Source organism: Bactrocera dorsalis, chromosome 4 (assembly GCF_023373825.1).
Source record: "Bactrocera dorsalis isolate Fly_Bdor chromosome 4, ASM2337382v1, whole genome shotgun sequence".
Lineage (NCBI taxonomy): Eukaryota > Metazoa > Arthropoda > Insecta > Diptera > Tephritidae > Bactrocera > Bactrocera dorsalis.
This window is the reverse complement of record NC_064306.1, coordinates 61,234,908-61,261,344: the sequence shown is the minus strand read 5'-3', so window position 1 is coordinate 61,261,344 and position 26,437 is coordinate 61,234,908. Positions and strand designations below refer to the sequence as shown.

The following is a 26,437-nucleotide window of genomic DNA, read 5'->3' as shown; positions in this document are numbered from 1 at the left end:
ATTTTTTTATTATTATTATTATTATTATTATTATTATTATTATTATTATTATTATTATTATTATTATTATTATTATTATTTACAGGTTTGCATTCGAAAAATTAGTTTGGCATAATAAACTAGCTGGATAAATTAAAATAAATAAATTATAAACGATGTTTGGGAATAAAAAATGAAAATTTAATATTAAAAATAGAGAAAATGTTTTTTTAATTAAAAAATGGTGTACCAAATAAAAAAAAAATATTTTATAGACTGGAAGAAACTGGGATAAAAAAAGAAAAAATTTACATATTTCTAACTGAAGCGCTATAATTAAAAGCAATTAATTAAAGATAAGACAAAAATTTCTAAACTATTTTCTTATTTTATCAAAAATAAGCTTTGCTATTCAGAAGATAACCAAAGTGGTCTCACACGAAGTACGCAAACGCAAAAAACACACTTTTAATTTTACCACGATTTATTGTATTAAAATTTTTTTTTTCGTTTTTTGGGATGAAAAATTCATTTTTAGTTATTTAATTATGTATTTCGTATTAACTATTGGAAAATTATGATTATTTAAAATTTTCGAGATCACAAAATAAATAAAAATTTAATTAAAATGTCCATTCAATTTTATTTATGTATATTTTTAATGATTTATTTGGTGGTCTTTCTCAATATTTGTCATACTTTTTGTTTTTTTGCTCATACATTGCTTTTATTATTTATTAACTTATTTTTTTCTTTTTTTGTGTTAATTATAATTTTATTGAAAAAAATATTTAGGGTTATTTGAATAGTTTTATTTTATTTATTATTAATAAGTTTTTATTAAATTTTAATTTAACTAATTTAAAGTATTTTCATCTTTTGCCTATATATCACAGATATTCTTTCAATTTGCTTATACATACACTAACATACGTACATATGTAAGTATTCATATAGGCGACTAGGCACAACAGCAAGTGTTATATACATACAAAAATACACCTTTTTTCATATGTAAATACATGTATACACAAATTCACTTCATTTCATAGAAATATTTCACATACACAATCACAATAAAAATCCTACAAACACTTACCAATAAATTCATTTTGTGAGGTTAGGGCGCATTGTTCGCGGAAGCACCCCCAATTGCCGGTGCCTGTATCCGGATGCATTAATAACACTGCACACAACCATTTTAATACAAAACTGACAACAACACACACATCGCCTTTCTTTATTATAAAAAACCTTAATTATTAACAAAAAGACACAATTTGACTCACAACCCCCGCACAACTAGCATTATCACTGCAGCGCAACTACTTTTGAACGAAACTCGAATTACACAACATTTAACTACACGCACGAACACACAAGGACTACAAATATTAAAAAATAAACACAAAATCACCGCAAAAACACTTTTAAACAAATTTTTACGCAAAACGTCACTTTTACGAACAACTTGTATAAATTAACAGCTGTTTAGCACAACCGGTAAATGTCAACGGTACAAGCTGACAAGTAGATGTCGCGTCTGTACTATTTTGGAACAACAGCTGACTTTTATTGTTGTCTAATTGGAGATGAATAATCCATTGTCTTCAAGATAATAAAGATTTATTAAAAATTCGTTTTAAAAACCATTAGAATATAGTTTAAAAATATTTTATATGTATGTATAACTGGAGTAAAAATGTCTTGCTTTGGCTGCGGTAAGAAATATGGACTTTTCACAAAAGAGGTACTTAACAATTGCAATAAAATCAATGAAAATTTTCTTGTTGCACTTTTTTCATCAATCAATTTCAGCACGGTTGTCCCAGTTGTGGCTACTCCTACTGCATTAAATGCTTGAAGCGTCCTATGCCCGTACCACGACACGGTGGTAAAGTGTTGAACGTGTGCTTAATATGTTATGATAAACTTTCCAAGTTGCAAGCGACGGAAAAGGTCATTGACGTCGAAGCATTGCCTGGCGTTTTGGTGACAAAGTCAAAGGGCAATAACAGCACTGATCCGCTCGTGGCAGCAGCTGCAGCGTTGTTGGAGTATAAAAAATTTAATTAAACGTAAATATTGGATAATAATGTAGAATTTAATTTTTTTTTAGAGATGATCCACCACCTGACTTGGGCGAAGTGTTGGCTCCTGTTTCAACTGCTACAGCTACGACTGCTGATGCTACACATTCCACTGCAGAAAATGCGGAAATCGAAGAAAATCTGGATTCTGTAATTTCAAAACGTTTAAAAGATCTAAAAACTATTGAAAATCCTTCAACGGATGAGGAGATACGCGCAAGACTCGCTTTGCTAAATGGCATGCCACAAAAGGATTACTCCAAGAAAGATCTATTGCTCGCCACAGATGAGCGTACAGATCAGCAAAAGATGCAAGATCTATTAGAACAATTTATGGGTGAAGCGCAAATCGATCGGCAAGTAGCGGATGAACGCAATGACGCGATTTCGGATATAGAACGACGCTTGCGAGCGCTTAGAGAGCAGCCAGTAGATGGCGTGGGTGCAATACAAAAAGAGCACTCGCCAGATAACAACACACCTAGTGATAATGAAGACGATGAAACGGTCTTGAAGGCCGTTATGACAAAGGTAGAGGTGCATATGTATAAAAAAAATATATTAAAATTCAATATTTTTTCCGTAGTATTTGGCGGAAGCACGCTTACCCTCCGAACTCGAAACAGAGCTGGCGGCTGGGGTGCCGCCTCCGCCAGCGGGCACGCGTCCCGCCGATTTGGAGGAGCTGCCCTGGTGTAACATCTGCAACGAAGATGCGGTGTTTCGTTGTAAAGGTTGCGATGGTGAACTCTTTTGTGCGCAATGCTATCGCGAGTGCCATGACGATGATGAAGAGTATCGTGCGCATGAGAAGGTATCCTATTCTGCGCCACCAAAATTTAAAGAAAATCACTTTTAACATAAAGCAACTGTGCAATGCTAACGGAACTTAACCAAAAAATAGTTTAATGCTTGTGTTTATGTATTCGTACATTTTATTGATACAGACATGTAACACATATTTATTTGTATTATACGGTAAGCTGGTTTTTAAAACAATGGGAAGTAAAAAAAATCAAAAGCACGTATAAAACTTCTAAACGATGAATGATTTTGCTATAATTACTTTATAATAGCTTAGCGTATTGCATAAATATATTTTAAAGATATGATTTGAACAGTTGTATATGCTTTGAAAACAACAAACAATTACATATATTAAACTTTAACTGTAAAATTATTGATATATTCGTTTCAATTTTCATCAAAGCAAAATCTAAGTAGTTTAACAAATTTCAATGATGCTCGAGTTTTACGTACCCTGTAATAGGATAAAAATATATATATGCATATACATATGTATATCAATTTGTAAGCTAATTTTTCTCTATGTAAATTTTTCTTGTAAATCTTTCAGGCTGCTAATTTACATCTATTAACATAGTTTTTAGTTGATCTATGATTTTCGCCACCTGTGACGAAACTGCAAACTCTTACAGTTAGTTGATAAGTTTGTATGGCAACACATACTTACAGTTTCAGATCGCTTTACATTCGAATATTGTTATACAACTTGTTTGTATATGATAATTTTTGCTTCGCCAGATATTGCACAAAACCTATAAGCTGGCAAGTGAAGGAAGTGCGTCATTAAATGCGCAATTTCTCTAGGAATTTAGGCACTAAATGTTGCGCTGAGTAGCGATCGAATGTAAAATATTCAAAAAATGTGTCCCTTTGACGCCGAAACAATTCCGGATTGCGACACCAATTGTAGAGCATTTTAATCAGCTGATTGGAAGTGTTGTAGAGATTCTCTTTGGGGTATATTTCCGGGTAGACGAGTTTATTTGGCGCTATCGGCATACAGCCGCAGTACGTTGCTTCAAGCCTGTAATAAAGTTACATTCAAATTTCACTTATTTATATATTTAAAAGAATTAATAGCACTTACATAGCTACACCGTAGAATTCATGTCCCGCCGTCGAGATTACAACATCACCAGACAATAAAGTTTTTATGTACTTATCACGCGGCAAGAAACCGAAATTTATTAGCTTGGCACCCAGCTTGTCTTGTAAACCGTCGAAAGACTCTGGTGCTGCCTGATAATTTTCGCCACATATTGTCACTTTAAAATCTACTTGGCGCTTGTTCAACTCCAAAAGTACCTCCACCAACAGCTTTGGATTCTTATCGTGCTCCCAGCGATGTGGCCAAATCAGATGCAAACAGTCTTTATCACTCATCAGTGCGGTTAGAGATGGCTCCGCACCACCAATCATCAGTCGTTTATTGGGGAAGGCGTGGAATTTAATAGGATAGTAGAGAACTTCACATTTTTTCTCAATTTTATCGCGTATGTGTTTCAATTTAAAATCGGGTTGTATGTTGAGAAACGGTGTAATGCTGTCCAGGAAGGATGTGCGGTTGAAGTTCGAATTGAAGATTATATTGTCGGCAGAAAGGCTATGGAGAAGCGCAATAAAAGTATTAATGCTATGAAAAAAAAAACTATTTAGAAACACGCACCATGTTAGTATTTGGTTCAAACCATATTGACAGTCGCGCTCCTTCACTTCACGCACTGGATAGACTAATTGATTTTCGTGAAAATAAACAATCTTTTTACAGCTAACCAAATCTGGACGTACACCTAACAGCTCAGCCAAGTTCAGCACTGAGCTGGTAAAAAGCACTTTGTATTCATGATCCACCGGTATGATTTGTGAGAAGTATAAGGCACCGGTACGCGCACGCCAATGCCATTTCTTTGCGGGAAGACTAAATATTTCATAGTCACATATGTTTAAGCCTATTAAATTATAGAAACGAATATGTAAAATGTGCAGCGGAAGTGGAAATAGTGCAACCGGCACTGTGCTATTCACTACTCACACTCGATGATTGTATCGATCAACTGCTTGTGGCTACCTCCATAAAACGGTTCTATGATTAATATCGATGGCTTTGACATGGCAGCGCACTAAAATAGTTAAATTTTTAATTAAACTTTCGCCACATAAACGTAAAATATGTTTTATTTTGAAGAGATATAAAATTTGTGTGTACCTCATCTGTTTGCGGAGGAACACAAAATCACTTGTGGTGGTATGTGTGGCGTTGAGGGTTGCATCAAAAAGTATTACCTTATTCAATATTATGATCGTAGCAAAAATTAAAAAAAAAATACTTTGGGCTGTAAATATAATTTATAAAGAAATGCTGAAAAATTAATAACGACTGCAATATTTTAAATTAATATAAGAAATTGTTTTAAATTTACTAAAATTTCAATAATAATACGGCAACAACACTTATAAACACCAAATCCATCTGACATTTCTGACATTAACTTTATCATAACCCAAAAAACCTCGCTCGCTGCGAAACTTTGTGTCTTCCTGTCAAGAATTTCACAAAAAAGTCATAGCGTACAGTAAAATAAACAAGCAAATTGAACAATAACGATAAAAATGTCCACCAACAATTCAGTTATTGCGGTAACAGATGCCGACCAATATAACACACTGATCAAGTAAGTAATGTTTGTCAGAATAATTGATAGACCCTAACAAATTGCTTTGTTATACACAAGTGCGGAGAAGACTACAGTAGTACTATTTACAGCCGATTGGGCTGAACAGTGTAAACATGTCCAGGAAGCGCTGGAGGAGCTAGCCAAAATACTGAGTAACAAACTGCAGTTTGTTAGTCTGTTAGCCGAAAAATTTCCAGAGATTTCCATGAAGCACCAGGTACTTCAGATTAATATACTATATGCTATAACAAAAACACTTCAAAATAAATATGCGAACTATAACAAAACCACTTCATAATAAATAAACGAACTTCTTAGATCGAAGCTGTTCCCACCATAATTTTCTTTACCAAAGGCACGGCAGTGGATCGTGTGGACGGTGTAAACGTAGCCGAAATTACAGCGAAGTGTAAAAAACTTGGTGGCTCTGTAGCCGGTGAATCTTTAGAGGAACGTTTGAAAGCACTCATCAATAAAGCGGATCTCATGATATTCATGAAGGGCGATCGCAATGCTCCACGTTGTGGCTTCTCCCGCCAGATAATTGAAATCGTGAATGCAACGAAGTTTGTATAATAAAGTCTTTACAAATTTACAAGTGCTGATAAAATATTTTTTTAGTGTTCCCTATGAGACATTCGATATATTGAATGATGAAGAAGTCCGCCAAGGTCTAAAGACATATTCCGACTGGCCCACGTATCCGCAAGTATATGTTAAGGGTGAACTAATTGGTGGCTTGGACATTATTAAAGAGCTCAAAGCAAATAATGAATTAGAAACAGCATTGAAGGGTTAAAGTAAATAATATCATGGCTCAGTATACATGCAAAATTTAATTTATCACTGAAATAAAATTGGCAACCGGTTTTGGTAACAGGCAAAAACGTTGTTATAAATTTATAAATACAAATAAAATGCTGCCATCGAAAATTTTACTTGTATAAAAAGAGAGTAACGACAAATTTTATTAATAAAAGTCATATATGTATGTATAAAACATATTTTAATTTCGTAGTTATACATATAAAACATTATGCTTAATGAATATTGATCACTTTCAATATTTGTGTACTAATGTAATTTCAATTGTTGCTACTTCGTTCATTACTTTAATTATTCCAATACAAATTGTTAGAATATAGTGAAGGCTGTGTGGCGATTGGCAGTAATATAATCCAACCAACAAAACCAACAATGTAGCATAAAATAAGTATAATACGACGTACTATATGTTGTTGCCACAGCTCTTGGACATCAGGCAGGCCCATATGATTACAAAATGCATGCACAAGGAATGGTGCCACAAAATGACCGGTGCGCGCAAAGAGAAATGCTGAGTAGAAGCCAAAGACTGTGGTGTAAGTTAACTGAAAGCCTGGCAAAAAAAATATTTATTAATAAAAAAATTAACGGTTTTGGGATATACTTATGCAACTTACAAGATATCACTAAGGCAGTTTTTAATTCCATACCCAAGCTGAGGCGCTCCCCAATATGGTGTATGTGCGCAGTGCCAAAGAATAGTGGTGTAATGAACACAGCTGTCAAGGGTGAAAAACTCTGCAGAATTAATGGCATCATACAGGCGCGGAAAACGAATTCTTCACTGATGGGCGCCATAACATGGTTACGTATCCAAAGTATATTTTTAAATGATCCAATCCAAAAATCAGTATCTATAGAATCAGAAACAAACAAAAATAAGTTTCTAATAAGAATGTCAATCTAATTAACCACATTGCTTACCCATAAATATTTTCAAAGACTCATTTTGCATCTGTACGCACAGTGGACCCAAAAATAATAGCATTGTCAGCAAATAAGGAATTGTAATGGCCAGAAATAATCCCTGCCATCTCAAACCCAATATTTCAGCAAATGTGGCACGCTCCAGTAACTCTCGTGAAGAAAATTTATATACGAAAAATGGCGCTATCAGCATAACAATAATAACGCTGACAAAGAGTCGCTTAACCGTCGACGGGTGATCCCGATTATGTTTCGTATTCCAAACATACAAACTGGCTACATATATGACGGAAAGTATGAGACAGCAACCGACTGATGTCACTATCGGTATATGCGGTAAAGGGAGAGGTGTATCCGCAGTCCCTTGGCTGCTATTACTTTCGAAGCTATCGTTCATGACATTAACTTAGATTTAATATTGGCCGCGTCAATTCCTGAGTTGTTTAACGTATATTGTATTATATATAAAACTTAAATAATCACTTTTATACAGATGTCCAAAGTTTGCAAAAAAAAAAAAAAACAAATACAACTAACACAGCTGTTCGCGATAAGTGCAGTTGCCATATTTTCTTAGTTAGATATATAAGTGCTCATGCACCGTAAACCGTATTTTAAACCACATTTATCCACATATCCTTAAAATAAGGTCTATTAATAACAATAAAATTTGCTTTTTTTTAACCAAAAAATGTTTTTGCTTAGAATTTTTTCTTAAAAATGTATTTATTATTACTGCTATCAAAATACTTCTCTGCATCAGCTGTTGAGAATGAGTCTCTCTTCTCTCAGTCTTACTAAAAATATAAACATTTGATAACAAATACCTACTCTATCTTTTAAATAAGCATTAATTGAAAATAAAAGTTCAAAGTACTGCTGTCTACTTAACTTTTCACTAAACTTTTAAACTTAATTATTGACTATTTAGTGAATTTTCACTAAATTATTTTAATTTCTTAACGTAAACATATTCATAAAACAAAATGCTGCCTCTTTTACGTGCTGCTGCCGGCTTCACTCCCGCCATGCGGATGCTCCAAAAGGTTAAGTTGTGCTGATAGCCACATAATCGGTGACAAAGCTTATATTTATCAATTAAAAGATTATCTTGCATATTTTAGACAACACGTCTGCAGCAAGTGCGTAATTTAAATTTGCTCGAGTGCAATAGCAAGGAACTACTGCAAAAATATGGTGTCGCTATACAAGAGTTCAAAGTATTAGAAAATTCACCCAACGATGCGCAGTTAATAAACCAGTTTGGTTAGCATATAATTGTTTGCTTAGTTTAAATAAGCTTATTCGCGTGACACATTTGTTATTTATATCTACAGATTGCCCGGAGTATGTCGTTAAGGCACAGATACTGGCAGGCGGTCGCGGTAAGGGTGTTTTCGATAATGGATTCAAAGGAGGCGTACATCTCACAAAGAAGTTAGTGTTATACTTTGAAATATATATATATATATATAACATTAATAAACATTTTCTTATTACGCACTCAGGAAGGATGAAGTTCTGTCGCTTACCAATCAAATGATTGGCCATCGACTCATCACCAAGCAAACACCAAAATCAGGAATATTGGTTAAAAAGGTAATGGTGGCACGCAGCGTAAATATCACACGTGAAACATATCTATCAATTGTGTTGGATCGAGAACACAATGGACCAGTGCTTATTGCCTCGCCTGCTGGTGGTATGGATATCGAAGCGGTCGCCGAGAAGACACCAGAGAAAATCAAGACTGTACCTTTAGACCTAGACAAGCCAATACCACAGAACACACTCATCGAAATCGCAAAATTCCTCGAGTTCAAAGGACAATGCGTAGAACGCGCTGCTCAAGAAATACAAAAACTCTTCGACCTCTTTAAAGCCGTCGATGCAACACAAATTGAGATCAACCCCTTAGCTGAAACGGATACTAACGAAGTAATCGCCGTTGATGCTAAGTTAAATTTCGATGACAACGCCGAATACCGACAAAAAGATATTTTCGCTATGCACACTGCCGAAGAAGACACAGATCCACGTGAAGTGGAAGCAGCCAAAAATAATCTCAACTATGTAGCTATGGATGGCAATATTGGTTGTCTGGTGAATGGCGCTGGTCTCGCCATGGCCACAATGGATATAATTAAGTTGAATGGCGGTGAGCCGGCGAATTTCCTCGATGTGGGCGGTGGCGTCAAAGAGAGTCAAGTGTTGAAAGCCTTCCAAATTGTTACATCCGATACCAAAGTAAAAGCTATACTTGTGAATGTCTTTGGCGGTATTGTGAATTGCGCCACCATTGCTAATGGTGTTGTTGCTGCTTCCAAAACCCTTGATCTGAAAGTACCGCTCATTGTGCGTTTGGAAGGCACAAATGTGGATGAGGCCAGAAAAATACTAAAAGATTCTGGACTGGCTATACAAACCGCGGTGGATTTGGATGACGCGGCGCATAAGGCTGTGGCGGCATTGCATTGAAGTTCCTACGAGCAGCTCGCTTAACTTTGGTTGACTGTAAATTTCGCATTTTAATACAACATTTCTAAAGTCTTGACATTAATTTCACAGACAGACATTTCTCCACCAACAACAACAAAGTCGAATGGTCACAGTTTGTTTTCATTATATCTACAATGTTTGTGGTAGTTTTCAAATTAAATGTTACTAGGAAATTGTTAATAAATATGTAGATATAAAAATGAAAGTTAAAATGTTGTAAAGTGTTTAAAAGGAAATCCGACAAATAAAAATGTTTTTCATATTGGAAGTATTTATATTTTTGACATAGTGCTTAATGGCGTTGGTTATTCGTTATAATTCAAAAAATTATCTAAAACAAAATTTCCCTTAATGCCGCTTGAGCTTTAATATTCGGAGAACTGAAAGCGTTTATGCTACGGAAAACGTACTTTTTTACGATTTTCCTTTATAGCGAAAAAATTGCTTTGCCCGTCATCTATCGCCATTTTGCGCTGTTAATGCAGCTGCCTGTTAAAAGTTCCCTGCTTATGTAAGGACATTTCTCAAGTGGAGAATTTTAATTAAAGGTAAATTTTATTGTTATTGGTAAATGTACGTTTGTATTATACAACTTTTGAAAAATATTTCCCTAAATGAAATTTTATAGCGTGCTTTATTCAAAAGCTCACAATGTCCTGAGCTTTTATATATTTATATAGTATATATATCGAAGAAAAACTTTTATGCTGCTTCACTTATGTACATACATATTTATATACATACCTGAAAACTGTATTACGTTTTGCTACGAATATTTCATTCAAAAGCCAATAACTCTGAAAATTACTCAATGGGAATGAGCTGAATCTGTGTCCTGTGCGACTGCGAAATGCTTTTGCCCTAGAGTAGAACGCAAGAAATCTACTGAACTCTCAATAACGTTTATCTTGCCTCAATCGGTGGAGTTCTTACTTCAAATTGAGCGATAAAGCTTAATATCTTGTCGATCGTAGATCCTTAAGGATTTATGGAGAAAGGTAGAACAGAAACATCAAAACACTTTCTTTCCCATTGTCTAGATTTTGTAAGATTGAAACATCTTGGCAGTCATACTTTAGGTGAAACAGGAGAGATAGCGGTAACTGATATTAGACGCCTCAAGAAATTTTGTGGTGGACCCAAAAGCCGTCGATTTACTAGGATTACATGATCATTATATAGGTGTTATAGGTAGTCGTCCTAGGGTCCTAGGATCTTCAAGTGTGATTCCTTCTGGCAACTGGACCGACCTTTAAACCTAACAACTTGTTGCAATGGGAAAAATTGACTTTTAAAAGAGCTAATGTGGTAGAAGTGGAGTCTCTTAAAAACTCTGTGAAAAAATGCGATAATCTACATATGATGGAAGTTTAAGGTTAAGTCTTGCTCCTTTTGCGAATTGTCGATTCTTCGATAAGAAACCTGAAACTTCAGAACACCTGAACAGCACTCTGTAGCCACATGATAAAGGCCCTTGGCCATGGCTTCCAAATAGGGACCTTAGGTCGCGGTGCAATCCTCATTTATATATCTAATCTAATCGAATCTACTTCGGTTAAAAATGCGGAAAATTCCCTTTTTAATGTAACGCTTGTTTCTACTTTAGACTTTCATAAATGCTTATCTCTACCAACAAAATTTACAAATCTTCATTGAAACAATATGATAACAACATCCCTAACCTTTATCAAACCCCTCCAACTAAAATATTAACGCACCACCCGTATTCAGCAAATTCCTGCAGTTCTCTCTCACACACTTTTTCTTTCAAATTGCGTTCTCACCATGTGCAAGGGCGTCTGTTAGACTTGTTTTTACAGTTTGTTTACAGTTTGTCGGAACATTTGGTCGAAAATGCTGTTAATGGCGGAAAAGCGTTGTTTACCGTTAACGCAGAAGTATAAATTATTAATACAAAAAAAAAAAAATACAGAAAAAAAAATTGGAAAATTTAAATATTATTTAATTTTAAATTTTGAAAAATTTAGAATTTTGAAAAATATTGAAAAATTTAGAATTTTGAAATATTTGAAAAAATTAAAATGTTGAAAAATCTAAATTTAAAATTTTTTTTTAATTTTAAATTTTGAAAATATTGAAAAATTTAAAATTTGATATATGTATTGAAAATTATTTAAAAAAAAAAAAAATAGTTTATATTTTATTATGTTATTTATATATTTAAGAGTTTTTAAAATTTAAATATTGAAACTTCTTCAAAAAAAATCATATTATTTCAAAAATTAATTTACATTGGTTGTCTATGTCAATCGCTTTCAAAAATTTTGTTTGCATTCAACATAACCAAATGTTAGCATAACTCTGTTCAGCCACTGTTAGCCATCTCGGTCAACTGTTTGCACATTCGTGTTTGCATGTATGCACATGCACATACAATTTGCACTCTTTGAATCTCATCTTTCCATTCAATCACTTTGCCAACTGCCTCGTTGGCTTTTGGTCTTTTGCTCCCGATTTGATGACGTTTGTGCGTTTTACTGTTATGACTGTTGCAGCCAATGTTGTGCTGCACCTACACCCCCACGCATACGTACGCATACATTCACACATCTGCAGTTGTTATTGTTGTTTTTGCCCAATGTCACAAAGAAATGCTTTTGTACTTTTTTCGTATGAACTCTCGCAGCTCCCCACTGCTCCACCGCTCGCTTTTTTGTTGGTTTGTTATGATTTTTATTGCGTGAATTCGCAGAAAGCAACTTAAATATTTGTATGTATGAGTGTACATATAAAAATATTATAAGTATGCGTCTGCAGGTGTTCACTTTTTGTTGTTGGCAACTGTTATGTGTTCATTGTTGCTGTTGCTCCGGAAGCGTTGCGTAGTTACACCTATCCGCTTACATTTATGTATTCGTTTGTCTATTTGTTCATCTGCATATGTATTTATTCGTATGCTCGCTGTATTTATGTAGCTCGTCAAGGTCACTGTGGTTGCAGCATGCGTAAAAACGGTAAACGCGACCAACGAAATAGTAACAAAAGCAATTTAAATTAAAGGGTTGCCTATTAGGTTGTGGCAAGATTGAAATAGTGGAAAATAAGGGTGTGGTGAGTAAACCGTGAGTTGAGTTTGGAAACGTTATCGATTGGTCTTGTCGTCATGGCGGTCCCTGCATATTTTTCTGATACTTCTTGATTAGAAAACAAAACAAAAATTTTGGCGTCATCCTGTTGGAACCACATATTGTCCAAGTCCATGCCATCCAATTCGGGCCCAAAATTATCGGTTATCACTGAGCGGTAGCGATTCCCATTCACAGTAACGTGGCGCCTTTGATCATCAGAAGCAGAAGTACGGCCTAATGACGCCGTCGACCCATAAACCGCACCAAACCGTAATTTTTTTTGGGATGAAAAAGTGACTCATGGAGTACTTGTGATTGCTGCCCTATCAATAACACTTATTTTGCTTATTTACAAAGCGGCATTCAGCCAACAATGAGCCTCATCGCTGAAGATGATTTTTCGATGAAAAGCTGGATCATTTTCAAGTTGTTCCTCAGCCCGATTCGGGAACATATGACGATTCTGGTGGTCAAGCGACTTCAATTCTTACGACAATTTGATCTTGTAAGGATGTAGGCCAAGATCTTTTCACAAAAATCGCCACAGCGACGTCACAGAGGTGCCCAATGCTTGAGAACGACGTGTGGGAAACTGATTTGGGTCTTCCTCAATTGATGCGATAGCGGCAGCATTATTCTCAACATTACGGGCACTTCTTTGTCTCACTGGCCTGGGAATATTTTGTACTGTGCCTATGGACTCAAAATTTTCCACTAGACATTCAACTGTTGAACTGACAGAACGATTACGACGACCATAAATTGGACGTAGCGCTCTTAAAGTTGAGACCACTGACTCCGAATTTCGGTAGAAAATTTTAATAATTTCGACTCGTTGTTGGATCGCATATCTTTCCACGATGAAATGGCAAACCTTAGTGAAGAGAAATCTCAAAAGAGCTAGAAAAATATCGCGTTATGTCTGTCCCTATGGATCTACTTTTTGTGGCGTCCCTATGAAAAAGACCTGTACAAATATTCTCATTGGCACTTTCACCAAATATTTGTTAGCCAAAAGTCACTTGAATACAAATTGTGTCACCCTGTACGCGTATATGCAGATGTGTTGCAATATTATTTTGCTGCGAGCTTTTTGCCATATATTCATATAGTAATGTGTGTGTGTGTGTGCCATTTCCTTGTGGTTATTGTTGAACCAGCATTTACCACTAATTTAATTGTTGTTTTGTTGTTTTTTTCCGTTTGCTTTTGTTTGTTTTTGCACTCACTTTACGTAAATGCAAAATGCAAATACTGTATTAACACCTTTTGCCAGAAGCGCACTTCGCGACGTTACACGACATTGCATTAGAACTTCACGTAAGCAAATAGCAAAATCTAAGCACGTGTAGATGTGTGAGTGAATGTGTTTGTGTGGTGACTGGAACCTCGGTTCGCACTGCAAACAGCAACGTGGGAAAATCACAGGTGTTGCAGCTCTGCTGGTGTTAGTGGACTTTTATGGTATATGAATGGCATAATTGAAGCGAAGGAGGAATGAGATTTTAAGAAAAATTAAAGAGATTATCTTATTATATTATAAAAATAGACACAATTGTGTAAATAAATTATCCTTTCTCTAACATAAGCATTTGCAACGCTTTGACTTTTCCTACTGTATGCCAGGATTTTTTGTTACTCATACGCCCGGCATAACCAAGAATTTCAAGGAAAAAATGTTAACTTCCCTTCACGGGTGCTTGACATTAAATGGTATAAACAATATTAGCTTGCTTTTCATCGGTCAGATAATATGGCAACTATACGCTAAGGTGGTCCGATCTGAATAACATGTTCGGAGATTAGAGCGCTGCCTTGAAAAATAATCTACATACAAGTATGTCAAATTTCGTGAAGATATCTTATCAAATAAAAGAGTTTCCCATACAAGAACAATTACATCACCAAACAACAGGGGTAAACCCTTATGGTAGACATTGCAACTCTCGGAAATTTGAACTTCGGTTAGACGACTCTTCCTCAACGGTGTGGAGGTTTTGCTCTTCTTCTGCTTCCCTAGACGGGTACTGCGCCAAAACAAGCAATGAAAAGAAGTACTCACACTATGCAAATCTGAAATAAGGAAGGAGGTCAAGACGTCTTAGAGAAAAGCCTTTTGCGAAGAGGTAACATCCTCGCCAAGAAGCTCATCCCCTTAAAGGATGAGAACTGTTGATGACATTTGAGTGGTCAGGGCACCCTTAAGCTGTTCCTACATGCTCACTTTCCCAGCAATCCTTCTCTTGGGATCGTACCTCTCGGAGTGCCTTAAACGGACTGCGCATCCTATTCGAGTCTTCTGAATGAACGTTACCTGACATGGTAACTGCGCGGACATGCCGCAATGTATCGGATGCCGGGTAATTACCAAAGCCGACGCCATGGTTCTCATTGTTGAAAAAAAAAATTCTGAATACCATGCATGAGCAAACTCAGCGCTTGAGCTCCAGTTTTAAGCTTCCTGACCACTGCAGCGTCTCCCAAGTGGAGGTAGCAGCCATAAAAGGCAGTCCGGTAGTAAGGCAGTGATATTAGCCTTGAACTTCAGTCTCAATAATTGCAGAATGGGAACGGGCGGGAGCTCCTTTGGCTTTCTGAGGTTTGCTACTGGACCGGTCAGCCGAAGGGAGATGAAATCAATTATTTCAGAGGTGACTTGGGTCCTACGTCACTGTTGACGGTCATAACTTCGAACTCGTAGGTAATTTCGTCTATCTTGGAACCAGCATTGACACCAATAACAACAGGTGCTACATCAGGCTGAGTAATTGAGAAGTAAAAGTTCTCTCTCGACGAACAAAGACCAAAGGAGGTGGACTTGGCTTGAAATCTTTACGGGTAATATTGCCCAACGAATCAATCTTCTTTCTCCTTCGGAAGAAAAGTGTGTTACGAATATTTTGGTGAGTCAAACATAACTTTAAAATGACTATATGGCTCAAGTATATTTTTTCCGTCTTTAAGACTTACATATATATTTTTTCATATCTAGGTAGAAGTGCAAATACAAAAACCGAATGTTTTTTGACCTCCTAACATAGATAGTAAATCTATAAAGAAGGCCAACGCAGTTCAGTCTGAAGCAAATGTTATATACATATTTACATATATATTTTTTAAATAAAAAAAAATAATCGTATATTTGTTTTATCATGCCTACCGATGCATTTTAATTGAGATCCGGTGGAATAAGTTCAAAAGCCTAAGAAAGCGTAATATTTCCGCACACAGAATTAAAATCATTAAAAAAATTATTAAATAATCTTACAAATTAACTTCCTCAACGCTTCAATTACGCCTTCAGTTTCAGAATTTTCGTTCAAAAATACACAAAACAACTGTTCAAATGAAAATGGGGTCAATATTTGGTTAAAAACGCGCACGCTACGCTCTGCCCCCTAAGAAGCGCAAAAAGCATGCAGTGAAGTTTTAGGAGAAGCTGCTAACAGTCGCTTAAACCGAAGGTAACAGTTCTATGTATGAACTCTAATTGTGCCGTCATGCGAAAGCTGACAGAAAGGCCAACGCCGCACGGTACTTTCCGCCAAAACCCTAGCACATTTCTAAAATGTGTCAGTTTAAGCCGAGAAGGCGTGGTGTCACTGTCGATCAGCGCAAAAGCGGAAGTTTCGAAAACCGGAGTTAGAAAATTATACTTTTTGAAACATATACTCGTACATATATAAGTTTAGGAAGATATATAGACAGTGAAATGGCTATGAAGTATGTGAACTTCTGCCGTTGGTTCGCCGTTTTGGTGTTGTTGCAGACATTTATGCCCCCGGGAGCAGAGAGCAAGCCTGTGCCTGGGAAGAAAGCAAATATGGGTAGGTTAAAGTAGCAAATATTAATTATTTCTAATACTAGGATATACTTAATCATATTGTATAACGGTTAACGGTTTACACGAAGCTGAAACTCACCTGCTGCTCAAAGTGAGGTTAGGTCGCATTAGATGGGTTTTACTTCTTGACACATTTTTGCGGACATTTTGAGATTTTTATCAACTGTTATACGGGAAAATAGTTATCTCACTCTAGAGTTGCCGCAGAATTTCATTTTTTGTTTTATTTATTTTTAATTTTTTTTTATTATTTTTATTATTTTTTATTATTTCATTTTTTTTTTACATTTTTTTTTCTCAATTCCATTAGCGCTAAGCGCCTTGGCTGGCATGACCGCGGGACATTTGATAAGCCGCGCCGTCGCCGCTCGTCGTGAGAAAAAGGAAAAACTAGATATGAGCGAACACTTGCCACCAAATTGTAGAAGAGAGGTTAGAACTGAACGTGATAAGGCAGACTGGAACAAATTCATTGAAACCAAATACATTGTATGCGATCCACTTCCAAATCAACCGGAACAGCCACAACAACAACAAATTGTAAGTATCCAAACAGGATCAACTCAACAACAACAAGCGTTGTACCCTAATTTATATGTGCCGCAGCAGCAACCGCAACATCAGTTATGCAACAAACAGCAGCAACCATAACCAAAACCAACAACAGTATCAGCAACAAGCACAACAACAGCAACAACCACATCAACAACAGTATCCGCAGCAGCAACCACCTCAACCCCAACAACCCCAGCAGTCCCCACATCCTCAGTGGCATCCCTCTCCCACTGCTTCCCAAGGACAATCGCAGCAATCAGCTGGACAAATTCAGCCTCAACCATCTTACTATATGCCCATATATCCAAAACTGCCTGTGGCTGGGTTCCCGCAACCCGCCAGCCAAGCACAATTCCCCCAAAATTATCCAAGTGCACAACAACAAAATAACCAGACCATCACCCAGCAACCACATCCCGTTCCATGTGCGAATCATTCAGGTCAACAGCAACCTGAAAAGGCTATACCTCAAGCCGTAGAAATCCCAGCCACACCAACGGCTTCACCGGCACCAGTTCCACAGACAACAGCGCGGTCAAAACCACTCCTCGCGTTTATTAAAAAGGTGCCAGAAAGTGTGGCAAAGCGAAAAGCTGAGCAAGCAGCACAACACGCATCGGCTAATAGCATTAAAGACTCCTACTTGCGGATACAACAAGCAGTTAATCAGCCGAATCCACCAGCGGAAGAGCAACATAAGTCACCACAAAATAATTCCGAACAAGTTGCAAACGCTGCTGCGGCACAAGCTGAAGTAAATCGCTAATTTTTAGACAGTCTTCATGCAAATATTATTTCTACTCTTATTGTAGCAAATTGTCCAGCCATCGTCGGTAGTACCCGCTCAACCTGCCGCGCCAGCTGTTCAACCGGCTGCTGTTCCGCAGCCAAGTCAGGAACAGCCCGCAGGCTTTCAACAACCCGCCACGTCTGGTCAGCCAATCGGATTTGTCCAACCACCTCAGCAAGCTGGTCAACTGTCAGCACAAGCTCCCCAAACTGTCCAATCCCCACAATCGGTTCCACCAGTGCAGACAGTGCAAATACCACAAGGTGTCCAAACAGGCCCACAACCAATGCAACCGGTTCAAGTGGTTCAACAGGCTCAACCTGCCCAACCGGCTCAAGGCCCTTCACAAGTATTTGTTATGTCGAAGAAAACAGGTTACTTCAGAAAGAACTCTGCCGACAAGATACTGCAAACCAATCTCGTCCTGATGATGATGATGGCTTTCCTACTCATTTGGTTCCAGTAGATCCTTCTTTTTTTGTTTGTCACTTTAGCTTGTAATATGCTTCTAAAGTGACGTTCGAAAGATTTAGTTTAAGCTCGTTAAGTACATGAAAATCTGTATCAATAAAAGGGAACTTTGAATGACGTAATAAATAATACATGATTTCAGAGTCGAACCAAAAAGTTTTTAGTAAAAATGTTTATTTTGCCTTTCTAGTCTGATGAATGGGTATTCAATTATAAAGGGACGGTCCGATAAGCCTCCCCTACCGTTGAAGTTATTAGCGCAAGAGTAAATTTCATAACGGTTCTTGATAAGCTACGTCCTAGCCAAAACGACAACCATTGAAAATAACTTAACAGAATTCCATGATCTCGTGGTTGCAGTCCACCGATTGAAGGCGCCCGAGATAACTAAGATAGTACTCACCTCAAAACCTACATAAAATATTAGACATAGATAGAGTTGTCAGCGCTATGGGTCCCGCGTTGCTTATTCTGGATTAAAAGCGCAACCGTGGGGTCACCTCACAACGGTGTTTGCCACTCTTTAAGATCAATACAAGGTTTTTGCGGAAAGTAATGGGACTGATTTTCTTTCCGCCGCGACTGTACTTCGGCGCGTGCGCGCACCGATTGGGTTCGGTAGAGAGCGTTCCTAGCTCACAATCGAGCGGCTGCTCAGTTGACTCCGAGCACCTGGAGAGTTGGGACAAACGCTCGACTTGTTTCTGTGACTGGTGCTAAAAATACAGGTTCGTTAGAGCAGAGGTACGAGAGTACATTCTGTGTGAAAGAAGGATTACCCAGATGCTGCTTTAGCAAGAAGTGGTGTGTTACGCTGGCACCAGGTCTTTTTGGAGGGCTGGGAAGAGTCACTGATGAATGAGCAAATCAAAAATGAAAATTAGCTCATTATCTTTTCTGACATCAAGGGCTTCGTCCATCATGAATTTGTTCCTCCTGGACAAAACGTCAACGCCGAGTTTTACGTGGAAGTCCTCAAGAGACTCAAACGAAGTGTCAATCGGGTCCGACAAAGGTGTTGGTACTTGTTATCTGTGGTTTTCACTGTGTAGATCACATCAGACTGCTTAGCAAATAGCAACACTGTCACATGCCTTTCTTGCAGACCTCCATAAACGTATATTTCAAACGGACTAAGGAATGGAAGATCGCTGAATCTAAAGTATCGAGCTCAAAGCATAATAGGCTAAAAAATAAGTCGCATTTTTTTTTAATTTTATTTGTAGGCTAAATATTTATCGACCACCAACTCGTATAGTTAGCAAAATTAAATTTTCCAAAATAGTATGATTCTAAAAAGTCTAGAAAAGTGATATTCACGTACTAATCTCAACTCCACTCAAATCTCATACAAAATAAACGCATACGTGCAATAATCTAGGCCAGCAATTTTGGCATGCGAAAGTCTACCGAATGCCAAAAAACCCAAACAATTCACCAATAGCTGCGAAACCGGCGAAAAAAGAAAAAGATAACAACAAAAACGTAAGCGATTAGTTTTCGTCCAGATTCAATGAATTGATAGAATTCGTTTTGCCGATTGGAAACGAATAACCTAGTTTCAAATCGATGCCGGTGGAAAAATGCGAGCATTTGCAACTGCAACAACAATAATAGCAAGACAACCACAGCCGGCGCCAACAAAGATTACCTCTTTCTGCTCTCGTAGCAGTTGCAAGGAAGCACGAAAATGTGGCACGTTTAAATCTGAGCATTTTTGCAACAAATTAAATTTTTCGCGCTGAGATGGGTGCGCTTTTTTCGATTATTGTATCCATTTCCAACACTGCAAAAAGAAAAATAGAACGGTGAGTTGCGTTGATGTGGGTATAAATGAGGTTCTCTCATCAAAAAATGAAGGTGTCCCATTAAATATCCGAAGAAATATCCATGAATAGCTTAATTCTTTACAAAGTAACTAAAAGAAAATGACACCTACCCAAAATTTAGGAAAATTATCGAAATAACAGCAGTTCACTTTTGAGTAAGGAGTATACATATCTCCCAACCACTCAACCACTAATTGAACCCCTACATACCGGCATATACTTACGTAAAATCTTATGTAGACGTACTTCAGGTTGAAAAAAAATCACTTCTACCCCACAATTAAAGGTATCCAAATTTCAGGTCTAGGGTTTAATTTTATAGTGAATATTTCTGCCGACGAAAGCTTCAGTATTTCAAAAAAATCTAAGACCTTATAGGAAGTTTTGACAAAATAAAACCTATTTTAGACAGATATAAAGCAGGGATACCCAGCCAGTTGCCCCGAAGGCTTTGGTAACTCGGACAGGATGTCTCCTGATATCTCCCATCGTAAACCAGCGTATTGGGGCCCGTATGCTCTCAGTTAAAGGGCACAATGAACTCCTCTCCAAACAGTTTCTGCTGGGGTGCTTTCGTACATATCATCCCTGCAGTCACCTGTTTGGTGCGTAATCATCTTCTAGGAGTATCAAGATATCCTTCCTCAACTACGTCGACAACATAAAACAAAAAGCCAACCAGACTTCGGACGCAAAAAACTTCAAACATTCACTGACCGCCATTCACAGTGGATCCATTAACACCTTCAACGACTCCCTCCCAGTGTATGGCGTACTTGGAGTCAAATCACCACCCATTGCAGTCGAAGAGCCCGAGTTGCCGTGAGAAACGAGAGTGACTTGTAACAGGTTAAACTCCTACTTATCCAGAGTAGACCCTGACATATCAAGCATATGTCCAGCATGCAATGAGTCCTCGCATGAAACTAGCCATCTCTTTGCATGTTCTGCTAGTCCCATACATCTGACACCTTTCTCCATTTGGTCCGACGACTCCGTGGAAAAAGTACGTTTCCTTGGCATACCGTTGAATGACTTCGCTTACAACTTATTTAACCCTTACCATCCGAACGGAGATTAGGTATCCGTTAGAATAACAACAACATGGCTTTGGTTGACTCTCAATAATTTGGCTCTGTTTGGTAACATAACATTCAAAATCATCGTATCAAGTGTCAATGAGTCAAATTGGACGGTTTGGTTTCAGCGAATGCTGCTCTAATGACAGATTTTGTCCGCCTAAAAGTCCTGAACTGTTGCATTACTCTTGGAAGCAGATATAATTTAGTCTTTGGGCATTTAAAGGGTGATCCATTTCGAAAGAAAAAACACAGAAACCTCAAATTTAATGGGGAATGCAAAGAACATTCTTTGCCTGCGGCTAAGTGTCAGATGGTCCATCCGTTGATTACAATTTTGAATGACTCGTTTGAGCATTTCGATTGGTAACTGGTGAATGACACGGGCGATATTTTGCTCCAAGACCTGGATCAAAGCGGTAGTGTTCACATGGAATTTAGACTTTACATATCCCCTCAGGATTAGGCTTACAGTGTGATATCGCGAGATCTTAGTGGCCAATAGATCAGCCCAAAACGCGAAATTATCTGCTCACCGAAATGTTCTCTCAATAAATGCATTGATTGCTGCGATGCATAGGAAGTGGCGGCGTCTCCACATCAAATATCGCCGAGACTACGAGCTTTAATTTTAGGCATCAAAAAGTCTATTATCATGTCGCGATAACAGTTGCCATTAACGGTTACGTTCTCACTGGCATAATTTTTGAAGAAATATATACAAACCACACCAAACCAAATGGCAGGTATGGTTTCATTAAATTTTTAATTTTTTATACATTTTATGCCTTCACCTTCAACTTACCCTGATACAGTTTAACACATTATTTGAAATACCTACATACATACTTTTAGGCAGTTTAGGCACGTACGCCGACCTTTAATAATTATTGTTGTTGTTGGTAATTTTGCTACAGCTGCAAGATTGTCCAGCATTGATAGCGAGAATTGCCTACAATGTCAAAGTATGAATTGTGGGTTTCCGTAAATATATAGGTACATATAGCTATATTATACAATATTTCCAGCGACTTCACCGATACCATTGAAGTTTCGGTGGATATGAGTTGGTATATCTATGAACCGATATATAATTATTTACTTTATTTTATAAAAACAGCGAAAAACTATACCCAAATGTTGGTCCGCGTACAAGTATTTCACACTCAGTATTTATTGCCTGCTTCTACTTCCCCTCATAGCCAATAACTCTACTTTCAGCATGCGTTAAAGTCACAATTCCACTTTTCGTATTCATATTTAACAGGAAAAGTTAAAACATTTAAATTTGCCACATACTTCCTGAAAGCCCGTTAAAACACACACATGCTTATATTTTTACATACACATACGGGAAAGACATTTGTCAGCGTCGGCCAGAGTTCATTACCCTTTTTTTCGCTCAAACACGTTCAAACGTCCTTGGGAAAGTGTCGTTCTGCTTTAGCGGCTTAACATTGGAGAATTACCCTTAAAAAGAGTCGATAACAACTAAAAAAATTATATATTGTGTGCAGCGCTATTTTTTGTAACTCTGAAAAAGCCTAGTTGGAGTACTTATACATATGTAAATGAAACGAAATAACCCAGTCAAGCAAATAAAAATTTACGGAGTCAATTGTTTGGATTCAAAAGACGATTTCTAATTAAACTATTGTAGCCACTTGCTAGCTAGCTAGCCACTGAAGAGATAATTTTCCTTTAACACGCCTTAAACACTACTTTTATGTTAATGTTTATGAAAATACAATCCTGTTTTGCAGAAAAAATTGGCCGCGTGATAGAATACATGTTAAGCGGATCATTATCGAAAAAAATGTTAAACTAAACTGAATCCTTCTTAAAGACTGTAATTAAAACGATTTTCTGCTCGACTTGCACTCCTGTCCTCTGAAAGCACTCATCAGCAACTGGGTATAACTAAACTGTGGGATGCCATTCCAAGCTCCTTACGTATGTACAGCTGCAAACAAAACCATTGGTTTTCTGAAAATACAAACGAAGATGCTGGTACGATGGAGAGTGCCATGTCGCAATTGACGCCTTCCTACCCGGCCTAAGTTACAAACGACCACTACACGTGCGGGAAGAGATAGATACCGAGCGTTAAAGAGGGAAGCCAGACGCTTTTGCAAACAAAAAAAGAGAGAGGAAGAAATTTATGAGTACGAAAAGCTTGACAAGGACTTTATCAGTGTATTCACCATGCCCTAAGTCTTGAAAATAGTTCATGAAAGAGGATCGACACAAACCACCTCTTTGTCGATTTCAAAGGTGCTTATAACAGCACGAAAAGGAGCTGCGGCGATGTCTGAATTTGGTATCCACGTAAAACTGATACGGCTATGTAAACTGACGTTGAGCAATACTAAGAGCTCCGTCAGGATCGAGAATGACCTCTTTGAGCCGTTCGATACCTAATAAGGTTTCAGACAAGGCAACTCTCTATCGTGCGACTTTTTCAACCTGCTGCTGGAGAAAATAATACGAGCTACAGAGCTAAATAGAGAAAGTACAAACTTCTACAAAAGTGTACAACTGCTGGCGTACCCCAATGACATCGATATCATTCGGCATAACAACCGCGTCATTAGTTCTGCTTTCTCCAGAGTAGACAAAGAAGCGAAACAAATGGGTCTGACAGTGAACGAAAGCATGACGAACTATCTCCTGTCATTATACTAACAGTCATCGTATTCGCGACTTGGCTCCCACATCACTGTTGACAGTCATAATTACAAAGTCGGAGATAACTTCGTCTATCTTGGAACCAACATAAATGCCAGAAACAACGTCAGCTTCGAAATCTAATGCATAATATCTCTGGCCAACGGTGCTACTTCGGACCGAGTACGCAATTGAAAAGTAAAGACCTTTCTCGACGAACAAAAACCAAACTCCACAAGTCTCTCATCATTCCCGTCCTTCTAAATGGTGCAGAGGCATGGACGATGATAACATCAGATGAGTCGACGTTAGAAGTTTTCGAAAAAAAGGTTCTGCTGAAGATTTATGCACCTTTGCGCATTGATAACCTTGAATATCGCATTCGATGGAACGATGAGCTATGTGTGATATACGACGACATTGACATATTTTAGCGAATTAAGAGACAGCGGCTACCCTGACTGGGTTATATCGCCCGGATGGATAAAAACACTCCAGCTTTGATAGTATGCGATGCAGTACCCGCCAGGGGAAGCAGAGGAAGATAAAGATCTCTACTCCGTTAGAGAGACCAGGTGGAGAAGGACCTGGCTACTCTTGGAATCTCCGATTGGCCCCAAAGAGCGAAAAAGGTTTGATAAAATTAAAAAAATATATCGCTTGCGATTTCCTTCTATTGCTTACTGGGTATATCAACTTTCTGCTTCAATTTTAGTTAATACGACATAAAAGCACATGAGTATGTAAGAATATTTAAATATATTCCATGTGTTTATGGTTTTCTCATTTCATTCTTGTTAATATGGGGAGTATATGAAGGGGTATGTGTATTGGCATTTCATCGCTGGTATTTCACAAAATATTTCGCTCATTAATCACAAGAGCACTACAGTGTCATGCACAGATTGCGGTTAATGCCTTTAAGTAAAGTCGGTATGTGGGTGAGTATGTACTATATATTTATGCCATTACCATGTGCTCGTTGTTGTCGCTCTCTTACTCGATGTGGAGGTTTTGTTGAGCTGACCGAAACGCTGATAAGGATCGTTACACTCGCAGAGCATTGTAAATTTATTGGGAGCCTATATTTTCTACACAACCTTTTTGCACTAACACACACTTGCTGACACATATTGGTGAAAGGAACACTAGAGTAAAGCAATAATTATGTTATTATATACAATAATAATAAAATGTGTTGTATCAAAAGTGGAACTAAAAGTCGTGTGACTGGGACACAGTTCATTAAATTTTTACCTGTTTGTTGCACATGTAGAATTTGTTATGTAAACTTTTTGCGTGGTTTTCAATGATTTTCGATAAAGCTTTAATGTGATAGTTGCTAGGGCAGAGGCTAAGTTGGCTAATATAAAAGTTTTGAGTTTGGAAAGAGCTGACAATAGTTTGACCACATTCGAAATCTGTGCACTTTATGAAGCTGAAAAATCGGTGTTTCTAGTTTTTTAGGATTTTCCGATTCCTGCTAAAATGTTTGGAACACCATTCGTTAAATTATTGAATATTTTCGATGACTCGCCATCAGTAGTTTGGTGGGATGTTTGAAGGTATGCGCTCCGAAGTGTTTATGTCTTGACCTCTCAAACGCGAGACAGCCAAGAATGAAGTGTTAAGTTGGTGCCATCTCATACAGTTTCTGCAGATGGCGTCTGGTTAAGTTCCCAGCCTTACAGAATGGACACCTATTGAGTAATGGCCTGTTAAAAACCCCATAACTATGGAGAGACTAGCCTTCCTGAGGACAAAAAGATCGCCAGATTTTTTGCGATCAATCTGGTTCCAAAAGGCTTTTGCGACAGTACATGTACCGATGGTGGCTCAGCGCTGGCTAAACTTCTGCCAAGCCCAACTATCTAATAGTAGAACACAAGAGAACATGAGAGCACCGACCCGCTCCCATTCTACTGATAGCGGTTCTACGTTACCTTTCCTTGCTAGCTCATCAGATTTACAATTTCCTGCGATTCTGCTTTGGCTTGGCACCCATACTAGTCTTATCACAAAGATACTCGATGCTATTGATAGCGAAGTTAGGCACTTCTTGACCAACTTTGTACGCGCTCTTAATGAGTTCAAGGTTGATGTCACCGCCTTGCTATCTGAGTGGGTGGTAATTTTTCTGAAGGACTGCACTCTGAAGTAGTAAATCTAGTGCTACCTTAATGACTGCAACCCTGGCTTAGAAAACACTGCTGGAGTTGATGGAAAGCTCCTGACAATAAACCTCTCCATCAAGCTTCCAGTAAAGCTTTGACTCTTCCTTAATGAAGCTCACTGCCCCTCTTCTCCAACG

At 37.7% G+C, this 26,437-nt stretch overlaps 6 protein-coding genes across 9 annotated transcripts; 4 read left to right on the top strand and 2 right to left on the bottom strand.

The window, feature by feature from the left end:
• Nucleotides 1–1,544: 1,544 nt before the first annotated feature.
• LOC105229755 (abscission/NoCut checkpoint regulator) lies at nucleotides 1,545–3,249 on the top strand. Its single transcript, XM_011210190.4, has 4 exons — nucleotides 1,545–1,729; nucleotides 1,798–2,036; nucleotides 2,099–2,600; nucleotides 2,656–3,249. The coding sequence occupies exons 1-4, from the start codon at nucleotides 1,682–1,684 to the stop codon at nucleotides 2,926–2,928; spliced, it is 1,062 nt and encodes a 353-aa protein (XP_011208492.2). The 5' UTR covers nucleotides 1,545–1,681; the 3' UTR covers nucleotides 2,929–3,249.
• LOC105229754 (glycosyltransferase-like domain-containing protein 1-like) lies at nucleotides 3,218–5,339 on the bottom strand. 4 transcript variants are annotated; one of them, XR_003846004.2, is made up of 6 exons: nucleotides 5,083–5,339; nucleotides 4,909–4,996; nucleotides 4,543–4,825; nucleotides 3,964–4,479; nucleotides 3,544–3,900; nucleotides 3,218–3,481 (listed from the first exon to the last, which is right to left on the bottom strand). XR_003846004.2 is itself a non-coding variant. In XM_011210188.4 (5 exons), the coding sequence occupies exons 2-5, from the start codon at nucleotides 4,985–4,987 to the stop codon at nucleotides 3,660–3,662; spliced, it is 1,119 nt and encodes a 372-aa protein (XP_011208490.1). In that variant the 5' UTR covers nucleotides 4,988–4,996; nucleotides 5,083–5,262; the 3' UTR covers nucleotides 3,218–3,659. The 4 variants fall into 4 exon arrangements, 2 of the variants coding, with proteins under 2 accessions (XP_011208490.1, XP_049310114.1); XR_003846003.2 differs by having other exon boundaries at nucleotides 3,218–3,492; nucleotides 5,083–5,123; XM_011210188.4 differs by having other exon boundaries at nucleotides 3,218–3,900; nucleotides 5,083–5,262.
• Nucleotides 5,340–5,351: 12 nt separating this feature from the next.
• LOC105229753 (glutaredoxin 3) lies at nucleotides 5,352–6,438 on the top strand. Its single transcript, XM_011210186.4, has 4 exons — nucleotides 5,352–5,548; nucleotides 5,609–5,768; nucleotides 5,870–6,117; nucleotides 6,173–6,438. The coding sequence occupies exons 1-4, from the start codon at nucleotides 5,487–5,489 to the stop codon at nucleotides 6,348–6,350; spliced, it is 648 nt and encodes a 215-aa protein (XP_011208488.1). The 5' UTR covers nucleotides 5,352–5,486; the 3' UTR covers nucleotides 6,351–6,438.
• Nucleotides 6,439–6,528: 90 nt separating this feature from the next.
• LOC105229752 (CAAX prenyl protease 2) lies at nucleotides 6,529–7,837 on the bottom strand. The gene is made up of 3 exons (XM_011210185.4): nucleotides 7,301–7,837; nucleotides 6,994–7,230; nucleotides 6,529–6,929 (listed from the first exon to the last, which is right to left on the bottom strand). Exons 1-3 carry the CDS (start codon nucleotides 7,698–7,700, stop codon nucleotides 6,664–6,666), a joined length of 903 nt encoding a protein of 300 aa, XP_011208487.2. The 5' UTR covers nucleotides 7,701–7,837; the 3' UTR covers nucleotides 6,529–6,663.
• A 261-nt stretch (nucleotides 7,838–8,098) lies between these two features.
• Nucleotides 8,099–9,986, top strand: LOC105229750 (succinate--CoA ligase [GDP-forming] subunit beta, mitochondrial). Its single transcript, XM_011210184.4, has 4 exons — nucleotides 8,099–8,349; nucleotides 8,428–8,569; nucleotides 8,641–8,740; nucleotides 8,812–9,986. Exons 1-4 carry the CDS (start codon nucleotides 8,290–8,292, stop codon nucleotides 9,779–9,781), a joined length of 1,272 nt encoding a protein of 423 aa, XP_011208486.2. The 5' UTR covers nucleotides 8,099–8,289; the 3' UTR covers nucleotides 9,782–9,986.
• A 6,493-nt stretch (nucleotides 9,987–16,479) lies between these two features.
• On the top strand, nucleotides 16,480–18,688 carry LOC105229749 (uncharacterized). Its single transcript, XM_049454163.1, has 3 exons — nucleotides 16,480–16,718; nucleotides 17,046–17,275; nucleotides 18,103–18,688. Exons 1-3 carry the CDS (start codon nucleotides 16,604–16,606, stop codon nucleotides 18,544–18,546), a joined length of 789 nt encoding a protein of 262 aa, XP_049310120.1. The 5' UTR covers nucleotides 16,480–16,603; the 3' UTR covers nucleotides 18,547–18,688.
• Nucleotides 18,689–26,437: the final 7,749 nt, after the last annotated feature.

What these genes read in the sequence shown, in the direction of transcription:
- LOC105229755 (XM_011210190.4), top strand. Translation starts at nt 1,682, where the DNA reads ATGTCTTGCTTTGGCTGCGGTAAGAAATATGGACTTTTCACAAAAGAG. An exon ending in ATGGACTTTTCACAAAAGAG is followed by an intron (nt 1,730 to 1,797) that starts GTACTTAACAAT and finishes AATCAATTTCAG; the next exon opens with CACGGTTGTCCCAGTTGTGG. An exon ending in TGAAGGCCGTTATGACAAAG is followed by an intron (nt 2,601 to 2,655) that starts GTAGAGGTGCAT and finishes TTTTTTCCGTAG; the next exon opens with TATTTGGCGGAAGCACGCTT.
- LOC105229754 (XM_011210188.4), bottom strand. Translation starts at nt 4,987, where the DNA reads ATGTCAAAGCCATCGATATTAATCATAGAACCGTTTTATGGAGGTAGC. An exon ending in GATCGATACAATCATCGAGT is followed by an intron (nt 4,826 to 4,908) that starts GTGAGTAGTGAA and finishes ATAATTTAATAG; the next exon opens with GCTTAAACATATGTGACTAT. An exon ending in GAATTCTACGGTGTAGCTAT is followed by an intron (nt 3,901 to 3,963) that starts GTAAGTGCTATT and finishes ACTTTATTACAG; the next exon opens with GCTTGAAGCAACGTACTGCG.
- LOC105229753 (XM_011210186.4), top strand. Translation starts at nt 5,487, where the DNA reads ATGTCCACCAACAATTCAGTTATTGCGGTAACAGATGCCGACCAATAT. An exon ending in AGATTTCCATGAAGCACCAG is followed by an intron (nt 5,769 to 5,869) that starts GTACTTCAGATT and finishes CGAACTTCTTAG; the next exon opens with ATCGAAGCTGTTCCCACCAT. An exon ending in GAAATCGTGAATGCAACGAA is followed by an intron (nt 6,118 to 6,172) that starts GTTTGTATAATA and finishes ATATTTTTTTAG; the next exon opens with TGTTCCCTATGAGACATTCG.
- LOC105229752 (XM_011210185.4), bottom strand. Translation starts at nt 7,700, where the DNA reads ATGAACGATAGCTTCGAAAGTAATAGCAGCCAAGGGACTGCGGATACA. An exon ending in GTCTTTGAAAATATTTATGG is followed by an intron (nt 7,231 to 7,300) that starts GTAAGCAATGTG and finishes CTGATTCTATAG; the next exon opens with ATACTGATTTTTGGATTGGA. An exon ending in AACTGCCTTAGTGATATCTT is followed by an intron (nt 6,930 to 6,993) that starts GTAAGTTGCATA and finishes TTTTTTTGCCAG; the next exon opens with GCTTTCAGTTAACTTACACC.
- LOC105229750 (XM_011210184.4), top strand. Translation starts at nt 8,290, where the DNA reads ATGCTGCCTCTTTTACGTGCTGCTGCCGGCTTCACTCCCGCCATGCGG. An exon ending in GCAGTTAATAAACCAGTTTG is followed by an intron (nt 8,570 to 8,640) that starts GTTAGCATATAA and finishes TTATATCTACAG; the next exon opens with ATTGCCCGGAGTATGTCGTT. An exon ending in GGCGTACATCTCACAAAGAA is followed by an intron (nt 8,741 to 8,811) that starts GTTAGTGTTATA and finishes TTACGCACTCAG; the next exon opens with GAAGGATGAAGTTCTGTCGC.
- LOC105229749 (XM_049454163.1), top strand. Translation starts at nt 16,604, where the DNA reads ATGGCTATGAAGTATGTGAACTTCTGCCGTTGGTTCGCCGTTTTGGTG. An exon ending in TGGGAAGAAAGCAAATATGG is followed by an intron (nt 16,719 to 17,045) that starts GTAGGTTAAAGT and finishes CAATTCCATTAG; the next exon opens with CGCTAAGCGCCTTGGCTGGC. An exon ending in AGCCACAACAACAACAAATT is followed by an intron (nt 17,276 to 18,102) that starts GTAAGTATCCAA and finishes CTCTTATTGTAG; the next exon opens with CAAATTGTCCAGCCATCGTC.